This window comes from Bactrocera dorsalis, chromosome 6 (assembly GCF_023373825.1).
Source record: "Bactrocera dorsalis isolate Fly_Bdor chromosome 6, ASM2337382v1, whole genome shotgun sequence".
Taxonomy (NCBI): Eukaryota; Metazoa; Arthropoda; class Insecta; order Diptera; family Tephritidae; genus Bactrocera; species Bactrocera dorsalis.
The window spans coordinates 24396428-24408571 of record NC_064308.1 but is presented as its reverse complement, the minus strand read 5'-3'; the positions used below and the strand labels follow the sequence as shown (position 1 = coordinate 24408571).

At 34.9% G+C, this 12144-nt stretch overlaps 1 protein-coding gene across 14 annotated transcripts in view; it reads right to left on the bottom strand.

The window, feature by feature from the left end:
• LOC105232901 (potassium voltage-gated channel protein Shal) overlaps positions 1-9981 on the bottom strand; it is a 164435-nt gene extending 154454 nt beyond the window's left edge. For 4 of the 14 annotated variants that reach the window (XR_007423237.1, XR_007423236.1, XM_049460359.1 and 1 more), the window contains exons 1-2: positions 9728-9944; positions 4005-5772 (exon numbers count right to left, since the gene is read on the bottom strand). Coding sequence is in view for 6 of the 14 variants with exons in the window: in XM_049460359.1 (XP_049316316.1) it covers positions 4005-5119 (1115 nt within the window). In the remaining 8 variants the exon portion in view is untranslated. Of the gene's footprint in view, positions 1-4004; positions 5773-9727 lie in introns of all 14 variants that reach the window. The other 10 variants (XR_007423239.1, XR_007423238.1, XM_049460363.1 and 7 more) reach the window with 6 other exon arrangements.
• Between the last annotated feature and the right edge of the window lie 2163 nt (positions 9982-12144).

Genomic DNA, 12144 nt, shown 5'->3' with positions numbered 1-12144 from the left:
TAATACAGCAAGACTTTTCGAACAACAACTACGGTGTTTGATGGACTTTGCGGACACCACAATCCCACTTGCAATAAATGCACGAAACACTATCCACGTGCTTTTCTTTCGGAACCGCAAACTGGAAATGATGGATATCCACTCTATCGTCGTAGCTCATCAGATGACAATGGCAGGACATTTACCATTCAACTTAGAGTAGTGAATATCGATGTCGACAACATATGGATCGTACCATATTCGCCACTATCGTCCAGTTCACATTCAAAACTCAATCGACTTTTCCGACAGTTGTGCGTTTCGCAGTTCATTTGGAGAATGGCTAAAGAGTGTTTTTCAACCCAGAGAATACAGTACAGCCAGCGGAAACACTTCCAACAACATTGACATTGACATTGACGAATTTTTTCTCAAATTGCGTCAGTGATTCGTTTGCGAGAACATTGCTCTATTCGGAAATGCCTTGATATTATATGTACATGGAATGCATCGTCGAATAGTTACACAGAAATCAAGGCCAACCAGTAGATTGACATCCAGGTGTCTTATTAACTAATGCATTAGGTCGAATTTACACAATCCACGCGAAAAACGACGATTGTTTCTACCTTCGGTTGCTATTGATTAATGTACGTGGTTCAACTTTATTTGAGTCATTGCTTACTGTGAATGGTTCGATGTGTGCAAGTTTTGGAGAAGTAAGCCAGCAATTACAAATACTGGAACACGTTAATCACTGGAATGAAAATGAAGTTCGCATACTTTTCGATATACGCATCGACATGGTCAAAGTCATTTTACATTGTCTTCGCTAAAAAATGGAAATGGTTCAATTTCGGTTGATACTTCGATATCAATTCCATCTTCCCTTTATCAATTCACGAAAGATGAACTCATCACAAATGTTCGGACATTGGCCAAATTATCGTAACTACGATTCCTTAAGAGCACGCGCAATGTTAGCTGCCAAAAATACCGATGCTGTTGACTTCAACTGGAAGATTCAAAGTCAAATTCCGGGAGACTTGCGCTCATACAAATCGATTGATCGTCTTGACTATGAAGACGACGCCGTGAATTATCCAGTGGTATTCCTAAATTCTTTGGACAGGCTTGGTATGCCACCGCATCATTTGCGTCTCAAAGTAGGATCCGTCGTTATTATGTTTCCCATTTTCATGCGCCGAAACTGTGTAATAGAACCCGACTGATTGTGACGCACCTATCAAATACAAGGGGACAGAATGCTTGATCCTGCGAATTCCTTTGAGTTCTAACGATTTCACATTTCAGTTCAAACGTACTCAGTTTCCAGGTAAATTGCATTTGAAATGACAATCAACAGGACACAAGGATAGTAGCTAGAAGAGTGTGGGATAAATCTGGAAATGTGTTTTTCACACGGCCCGATATACGTGACGTGTTCACGAGTTCGAAACCCGATTGCTAATACCTTCGGTTGCTATTGATAAATGTACGTGGTTCAATTTCATTTGAGTCATTGCACACTGTGAATGGTAGAGTGTGTGTAACTTTTTGAGAAGCATGCAAGCAATTACAATTGCTGGAACATGATAATAAATGTAATCAAACAATGGACGATTCGATAACTACTTCGCATACCACTGAAGTTCGCACACTTTTCGCGATGGTCATTTCGACATATCAGCCTTCAAATTCGCGTCAATTACGGGATTTGAAAAAAATTACATTGCCGATGAGATTTTACATTCTATTCGTTAAGAATTGGAAGTGGGCAAATTCCGATCGTCTTGACAATGACACGAAGTTGTGAATTATCCAGTGGAATTTCTAAATTTTTTGGAGAGGCTTGGTATGCTGCAGCATCATTTGCGTCTCAAAGTTGGATCTGTCATTATTATGTTTCGCAATCTTCATGCGCCGAAACTGTGCAATGGAACCCGACTGATTGTGACGCAGCTATCGAATACAGGGGGGCAGAATGCTTGATTCTACGAATTCTTTTGAGTTCCAACGATTTGCCATTTCAGTTCAAACCTATTCAGTTTCCAGGTAATTTGCATTTGAAATGACAATCAACAGGCCACAAGGATAGTAAAGGGTGATTTTTTAAGAGCTTGATAACTTTTTTAAAAAAAAAAACGCATAAAATTTGCAAAATCTCATCGGTTCTTTATTTGAAACGTTAGATTGGTTCATGACATTTACTTTTTGAAGATAATTTCAACTTTTTCGAGCATTTCGGCCGGAATAGCCCGAATTTCTTCGGAAATGTTGTCTTCCAAAGCTGGAATAGTTGCTGGCTTATTTCTGTAGACTTTAGACTTGACGTAGCCCCACAAAAAATAGTCTAAAGGCGTTAAATCGCATGATCTTGGTGGCCAACTTACGGGTCCATTTCTTGAGATGAATTGTTGTCCGAAGTTTTCCCTCAAAATGGCCATAGAATCGCGAGCTGTGTGGCATGTAGCGCCATCTTGTTGAAACCACATGTCAACCAAGTTCAGTTCTTCCATTTTTGGCAACAAAAAGTTTGTTAGCATCGAACGATAGCGATCGCCATTCACCGTAACGTTGCGTCCAACAGCATCTTTGAAAAAATACGGTCCAATGATTCCACCAGCGTACAAACCACACCAAACAGTGCATTTTTCGGGATGCATGGGCAGTTCTTGAACGGCTTCTGGTTGCTCTTCACCCCAAATGCGGCAATTTTGCTTATTTACGTAGCCATTCAACCAGAAATGAGCCTCATCGCTGAACAAAATTTGTCGATAAAAAATTTTCGAACCGAACACTGATTTTGGTAATAAAATTCAATGATTTGCAAGCGTTGCTCGTTAGTAAGTCTATTCATGATGAAATGTCAAAGCATACTGAGCATCTTTCTCTTTGACACCATGTCTGAAATCCCACGTGATCTGTCAAATACTAATGCATGAAAATCCTAACCTCAAAAAAATCACCCGTTAGATAGAAGAGTGTGGGATAAATTTGGAAATGCGTTTTTCACACGGCCAGATATACGTGGCGTGTTCACGAGTTCAAAACCTATCTTCTCTGAACATTTACGCACCAGAAAAGAAACCAAAAACATTTTGTTCACCAAGCTGCGCTACGTTAAAAAAAAATTATAAAAATCCCAAATAAGTGATTTTCAACACAATATAAATTCAACTTTCTTTTCATTTCAAAACATATAATTTCACGCAGGAAAACGGCTGCGGGGTCAGCTAGTATATTTATATAGTAATATAATATTTCGTTTACAAATTGTAGAATTCAAACGAATTGAATATCAGCTGACTATTTCCGCCCGCATTGCCAATACACTTCTTTTTACGCGAAAATATGAAATAAGCTAAATAAAATCAATGAATGAATAAAACAAAATATATATGACGATGCTCTTTGAACTTAGCATCGATAACTCAAGAAGCCTAAATATCGAAAATAGAATACAAACTGCCAATAGGTACACGCTTCTCTAATGAAACTGTTCAAATCAAATCTACTAAATAGGCAATGTAAACTGTCCCTATACAAAACCGATCGATCAGCATTGTGCTAGGGGCAGAAACATGGACGCTACTCTAAAGCAAATCTTCGAAAAACAGATCCTAAGAAACATCTTTGGATCAAATGAAAATTAATGTCTAGGAAGCTTCGGCCATATAACTAGAATAAAGCGCAGAAGAAAATAGTAGAAACCACAGCATTCACCACTAAAGGAAGTGGATAACCACGATTAAAATTATAACACAACATCAAATGGCTAAATCCTCAAAGTCCAAAGCTGCTGATTTTGCATTGATATTAACATTTTTTCCTAACTGAGCTGAGAAATAAACATGTATATGAACGCAAAGAAACTGGCAATTGGATTACAACAATACTAAACAAATATGGTACCGCTAATTTCCTGTTGTGGAAGTATTCCGTTTGAAGTTTGGAATACACTTTAACTAGTTAATGCAAACTTTTAAATGTATAAAATACCATGAAGATTAATGCTTACTTACCCCAGTGTTGTCATTGTAACTATAGTGTACCAGAATGCAGCCGGAATAGATGTGAAGTTCGTCCCGTTGACGTTCTTTTCGGCATAAAACATAACCGTTGCAAATATGATAATCGCCATTGCCAGTGAGAATACCAGAAAACCCAATTCTGAAGCACACGACTTTAATGTGTAGCCAAGTATCCGTAGGCCTTGTGAATGTCGTGAGAATTTGAAAATTCGAAAAACACGGAAAACTCGTAACGTCACAAAGGCTCCACTCACGTCATCATTATCAGTAATGCCCAATCCAATATAATATGGCAGTATAGCAACAACATCAATAATACTCATTACGCTGCGCACAAATTTGCAGCGGTCGGGTGCAGCAAATAGACGTAACAAATATTCTGCGGTAAATATCATAACGCAGGCGGTGTCGAGGCAGAAAAATACGATTTTATAACGTTCACCACACGGCAAAGTACCGGCGCGTCCGGGTCTATGACCACATGGAACTGTCTCCACAACATTGGCCATTACAGAGACTGCGATAAAAAATCCAGTTACATAGTAAAACACCAACGCCGCTGTTGAAGTGTGCGGATTTTCAAATGCGCGCCACATTTTTTGACGTATATTTGTTAACTGTTGCAAATTCTGATCACCGTTCTCTGACAATTTGTCATCCATCAATCGTTCAGCATTTTCACGTTTTCGATCACGGTAATCTTCATAACAACAATCCCCAATTACATCAGGCATAATACCAAAGAATGCCAATTCTTCATCGTAACTCGTGAGGCATTCATGTTTGGGATAATGAAGTTTTCCTGTGCGATAATAGTTGAGTATATGACGAAAAATATCTGGATCTCTATCAAAGAAATATTCTTTACAATCCTCGTCGTAAAAGAACTCACGTTCATTAGATCCCAGTAACGTATCCGGATACTTTTCAAGCGTATTTCGCCATGTTTCAAAACGACGTCCAGAAACATTAATCAAAAGCTTTTCATCGTCAGTTTTACGACGGTCTTTTGGTATGGGTGGAGGCGGTAATGGGTGTGTAGCAATTGGAACCCAACCGATGGCCGCCGCCCGTGCAAATGGCAGCCAAGCGGCGACCGAGGCCATACTATGGGGTGGAATGTTTTACACTGCACCTATTCTGATTGAAGTAATATAAAATTGAAGAAATTTAAACTCTATGCGATTTTATCGGAAAATTATTTGCTATAGTGAATCGCACAAGAAAAAACGCTTTTATTGTCTTTTGTAGAAGTTATGCAATTAATGGTTACTCATAATTACGACATTTGAATGTGTTTAATATTCATACATCATTTCATAATGTCCGATCTACATTAAGATATTAATCTTATCGATCATCATCTAAAATCCATGATAATAAAGTATTTTTTGCAATAAAATATATTTTATGCAGTTTATTTTTATAAATTGATATATGATTTAAGTACACTCTCACTGAAAGAACGCAGTCTATGTGACTTTCAGCGGAGTGGCTCTTTAAACCATTTATTTTCACTTAACCGATTGTTTCCTTTTTGCTTTTTCTTCTTATTGAACACACTTTGCAGGGTTACATAGAGATCTTTTTTTATACCGAATTTATCGCAAGTACTTGGAATATGTGTCAACAGTACGCGATGTAATTTACTAAAAAAAACTACAAATTTGTTTCAGCCGCAGAAAAACCTTCATAAACAGTTTGTCAGCGCAGTAAGATCTTATATACGTAACGTAGTTGGTAACATTGAAATGTAGATCTGCAAAAAATAAATATATAATATATAACCATGAAGTTTAATTCATTGTAGTATTATGATTTGTTGAATATATTTATACGAATTTTCTAATCCAATAATTTTGGGATTAACAATTGCATTTTCATTACTTGATGTTGGGATAAAAAGTGTAAAATTGAAAAATTAATTTTTTTTATTTAATACAAATATTGAAAATTTAATTTTCAATCCCATTTTTAAAGGTTTGCGGATCAGTGCTTAGCATATTGAAGATGATGGCCATTTGCGAGTTTACTTCAAAATGGTGGAACATGAAATTCGCTAACGCGAAAAATTGTTAACTCTAAATCAAATTATAACTATTTTAATCCTAATATATACTTCGTATTAAATTTTCTTTTCAATCTGTGTTTTGGCTTAAAAATAAAAAAAAAAATAATCCAGAATTTTGAATTACAAATTAAAAATAAAAAAATTATAACAAATGTTATATTTTTGTAAGGATTATTTACAACACTATTCAAACGCCGATTAACATCCACAATTTTCGGAATTTCTTTTACACTACAGTTGGGTGTGTGTTGTGAAGTAATCTAAGATTTGTTTATTAGGACAAAACAATAAATATAAGTTTAATTTATTAGATTAGATCACATTTAGAAAACATTAGGGAAATTCTCTTGCTTTTTCAAGGTTGCATTTTGCAAAAATCCTATACCGAAATATACAAGGGCACGAAAGTACCCATTGCAGAATCTAGTGATATATGAACGGCTGATTCGGTCATTTTATTGTAAATGACTATTGTGCATGGCTATTGTGAATGGGCGCACCTTCTGCTTTCATTCTTAACAAAAAAATTGTAACAAATCTTTATCATATAAATAGAAATTATAAAATCTATTTAAAATTTAATTTTCTCAACAATTTAACGTCAAAATATGTATTTTAGTAAAATGACTGCTAGCACAGGGTTGCACTTATTTTTATTCGTGTCATTGCACGAAAATAAACATGGGTTTTGGTTGGACATATTTTACAGCACGGGAGAGGAGGAGTAGAGTAACTATCAGCTGATGTTATGTAAACAAAGCCACAGCTGAGCGGTGCCACTGTAGAAACGTCAAGGGGAGTCCGGGGTTGAGTTTCTATTGAAATCCAAGATGGCCGACTTTCAACCGGAAAATGATTGCATTGTGTTATTTTCTTAAAATTTATGGAAAAGTTGTCCCAAAAATATTGGTTATATATAAAACTTTAATATATTTTCAAAAGAAAATCGTTTTATTTTAATATATTCTTAAAGATCAGAACAATATGAGTAAATACATGAGAAATTAAGTTTTTTATTTATACCTCTTTTTAACTGTGGTAAGTTAATAAATGTTCACGAGAGAAAATTGTTACGAACAAATAAGCAACCATGCCGAATAGTGGGGAGCAGATTATGCTCATTCACAGCCATATTTATATTTTTGCCATCGTAACGAAGGTTTTTGCAAGACAATTTGTTTGAGTTTATTTCATGGTACAATCCTTTACGATGGTTTATTTAGTTATTGGAATCTTGAAGAAGTGTTTGCAAATTTCCCTTAGGACGATAAATAACAGATCTGCTGGGATTTTATTCCAATAAAAGTACGAAATTACTAAACATGGCCTCGTTAATATGATTTAAGAGATGAAAAAGCGATACACGATGCTGTGAAGTACTCAAAGAGACACAATTTTAAATTCAATGGCGTGCTTCAATACTGCTGTTCAGGTTTATCAATCTGTTGGGTAGGTTTTGAGCAAAATTCAATTTACATAATGCTAAAGACTCAACACCCACCTTGCAGACCAAAGCGTTACCAGTTGAGCGAATTAATTGACTGGTTTCATCGTGCTATGCGCAAAGATGAAAAATGATGGGGATACCGTCGTTAAGACAAGCGTTGCGATCCTACCTTCCTATTGAAAGCCAAGTTCACTGAGCTTATCTGTCCTGGCCAACCTATTGCTGAACTCCATATGGAACTTATCGTCCGCGAATGTATTACCGATGTCGTTCCCTTCGACATACCGTGGTTGGAGGATTTGGGTTGTACATGGAAGAGCAAGTACCATTGGAATTGCGACCATATCGTGCTGCGCAATATTATGATGCCGAATTGGGAGAGTGGGAGGAACCAGCTTCACCAAAACCGATAGAACATCGGGAAGAACTACGTATGTTTGCATAAAACTACTATTGTGCCAGTAGCTCCTTAGCAATGAGCATGGAAAAATAGTGTTGCGTAAGCTAATTTAAACTAATTTTTACTACTATATAGATATTGCAAATTCAAAAAGTAATTTCTTTAAGAATCATGGCTATTATAATTATCTCTTCATTTATCTTACAATAAAAAATTGTGTTTTACTTTACGAATTATTGTGATATGTAATAAAAAACTTTTCCACAAGAGTTATCTCTTATTATCAACTCATTATCGAATATAATTTCCAATTTGTCCATGAATAAGTTAACGCTTAAAAATATTGGGTTGTCAAAAAAGTCTTGCGGTATTTTTATTGAATCAATCCGTGTGGCACCCACACATCGAGCTTCTTAGTGACTCCAAGCTTCTTCAAATGGTTTATAACGGTTTGATGACTACTATGCCGGTCTCTTTCGACCAATTCAGCGATTTTATCGCAATTTTCGACGACAGGCCTTCCGGAGCGTGGCGCATCTTCGACCACCTCTACACCAGAACGAAAACGTTGAAACCATTGTTGTGCGGTGGAAATGGAAACTGTATCGGGCCCATAAACTGCACAAATTTTATTGGCGGCTTGAGATGCATTTTTGCCTTTATCGTAGTAGTACTGTAAAATATGCAGTATTTTTTCTTTATTTTGCTCCATGTTTGCGACGCTATAACTCACGAACGACTTAAAAAAAACGACAATCAATCAAACACGTGTTAGCGGTGAAATGATCTTTCCAAAAAGGTATAGCATGGCCCGATGCGACGAATAAAACTAGAACTATGCGCTTTCAGCGCCAACTAGCGAAAATACCGATATACCGAATAAGACTTTTTTGACAACCCAATATACAGCATATTTATCTATATCATGAAGGTATAATTATTTTTTTTGATAACAGCTAAAAACTTTACTCTATAACAAAAATTGAAAATAGTATTTATAAATGTACAAATATAGTGCTATAAATTTATAATTTAATATTATAGCATTTTCCCTTTCTGCAACCCGTTTTGACCTCTCGCCACCCTTATTCACCAGAGGTGGCCATGATGTTTTTAATGTGAACGTACACTTGGGGGGTAGGTTAAGGACTTTGAATTGCTCTTTTTCTATGGTGAATGGGACTTTCCCTACTCCCTTGTACCATGTTTTACAGCCATTGCAAATAATTTTCTTCGGTTGTTTGTTGTTGTGCCGGTGCACCAAGAGGAAATATCTGCAATTCGTGCACCGTGCAAGGGTTTTGCAAGAGCAAAAGAATACCCCTATTCATACATACACAATGAGATTACGTTCAGATACACAATACAGTGTATGCGGTGAAGTTATCTAAAATTATGTATGTATCAATGTTGCACGTGGAGCAACACAGATAATGTGATTTTCAGTCGCTTCATAATATCTATGGTAATATAACGAAATATCAGCTAAAACCCCTACAGCTCTGCATAGATTTACTGTGTGGTTATATACATATAGATCAGTACTTTGTATATTTATTGTACAGCCGTTTATAAAATTATTTTTTATGACCTTCAGATGGAAAAAATCATTATCTTAATATTTGCGAGATGTTGTTTTTAACGCACATATAATATAATATTAATACACACACAAAAGGACTAAAGTCCTTTTAATAAAATTCTGCCCAGTAATTTTTGTACATGTAGACCAGCCTGAAGTTAATAACACTTCAAATAGTATTAAGACTCCTTAAACGGGTTTTCATAGCAATTACCTTTCACTTTCGTTAGTACAAACTCTTCTACTCGGGCACATTTGATAAGCAAAAGTTTCTATTACAAGAAATGTTATTATTTTTCATTTCTTTAATTTAAATTACTCAATTAAATTGAATAAATACATGAATACTACGTAGCACCATTACTGCTTCATATACTGAATGATTTCTCCATTTATTGTAATAGAGAATGGTTTCCCCCATTATATTCATTCCATTATACACACATATGTATGTATATGTATACAATTATAAGTGTACATGCGCAACACAGTAAAAAGCCTATATATGTAAATATAAAGTACAACGTAAACATACATAATTGTGTATTCCAATGCATGTAGATATGCAATTTATTTTAGCCAAAGGCCCGGTTAAATTGCTGTCCGATGTTATCAAACAAATATTCCTTTCATCTTTACATACTCTGCTCTTAATAAAAAGGATTTTAAGTGGCATTGATATATTTTATAAAAAATATAATAAACTATTCAATATACTGAAAATATTATGTGCGATTAAATGCGAAAACATTATTGCCGATATAAAAAGTCAAGGGACGGTATTAAAGTTTTATTTTGAAAATTATTGAAACAAATATTTGTCAATGAAAAATTAATAGGGGTATGCTCTTGCTCTTGCAAAACCCTTGCACGGTGCAAGGCCCGGTTAAATTGCTGTCCGATGTTATCAAACAAATATTCCTTTCATCTTTACATACTCTGCTCTTAATAAAAGGATTTTAAGTGGCATTGATATATTTTATAAAAAATATAATAAACTATTCAATATACTGAAAATAATATGTGCGATTAAATGCGAAAACATTATTGCCGATATAAAAAGTCAAGGGACGGTATTTAAGTTTTATTTTGAAAATTATTGAAACAAGTATTTGTCAATGAAAAAATAATAGAGGTATGCTCTTGCTCTTGCAAAACCCTTGCACGGTGCAAGAATTGCATATACTCCCTCTTGGTGTACCGGCACAACAAAACACACGCAGAAAATTATTTGCAATGGCTGTAAAATATGTCAGACCAAAACCCGTGTATATTTGCGTGCAATGTCACGCAAAAATATAATTGCAACCCTGTTTTAGCGTTCATTTTACATAAAGACATATTACGTCGTTAAATTGTTGAGGAAGGTAAGTTTTAAATACATTTTATAATTTTTCTTTAAATTATAAAGATTTGTACAGTTTTTTTTGTTAAAAATGTATGCAGAAGGTGCGCCAATTGACAATAGCCATGCATAATAGTCATTCACAATAAATTGACCGAATCAGCCGTTCATATATCACTAGATTCTCCAATGAGTGCTCTCGTGCCCCTGTATATTTAGGTATAGTATTTTTGCAATCTGCAATCTTGAAAAAAACAAAAGAATACCCCTAATGAATTTCCATTTGGCATTTTACTGAGTATTATGTATTTTTTAAATTTTGTGAACATACTTATGCTCAGAAATATATAATAGAATATTGTTTTTTTTTTCAATATAATTGAGATATAAACTATCCTATCTTTCAAGCTGGATCTAAACGTGTTTTAAATTTTATTAAAATCCGTTCAGTTGTTTCAGAACTTACCTCGCTATTTATATTTATAAAGGTAACATGTCAATATAAGGATATGGAAATGATGTGTAGCACAGTGCCTTTCAAAAAATAATTAGTACTCTACTGTGTTGTTCGATTTCCAATAATATTAACAACATTGAAGAAACCCACTTTCTTTTTATGCAATTCATTTGAATTGCAGGAGTTTTTATCATTGCATATCTCGATTGTACCAATATTTTTGGCATATAATTTATGTATGATAAGGGAGAATTTACCCTGCAAACATGTTAGCTGGTTGCTTTTCTTCACTTGAGTATAATTCGAATTATTAATTACTTTTGTTCAGTGAGTGAGAAAAAAGTAGTCCATTGCCCATTCGAAATTCAATGTCTTCACGCTCTATCCAATTGTCATTAGGGGGATTCTCTTACTCTTACAAGATTGCACGATGACACAAAATTCAAAAATCCTATACCGCAATATGCAGGGCTAAGAGAGCACCCATTCCAGAATCTAGTGATATATGAATGGCTGATTCGGTCAATTTATTGAGAATGACTATTGTGAATTAGCGCAGCTTCTGCATACATTTTTAACAAAAAACTGTAACAAATTTTTATAATTTAAGTAGAAATTTTAAAACCTTTTTAAAACTTACCTTTCTCAACAATTTAACGACGAAATATGTCTTATGTAAAATGAAAGCTAAAACATGGTTGCAATTATATTTTTACGTGTCATTGCACGAAAATAAACATGGGTTTCGGTCTGATATATTTTACAGCCATTGCAATTAATTTTCTGCGTGTGTTTGTTGTTGCGCCGTTGCATGAAGAGGAAAATTTGG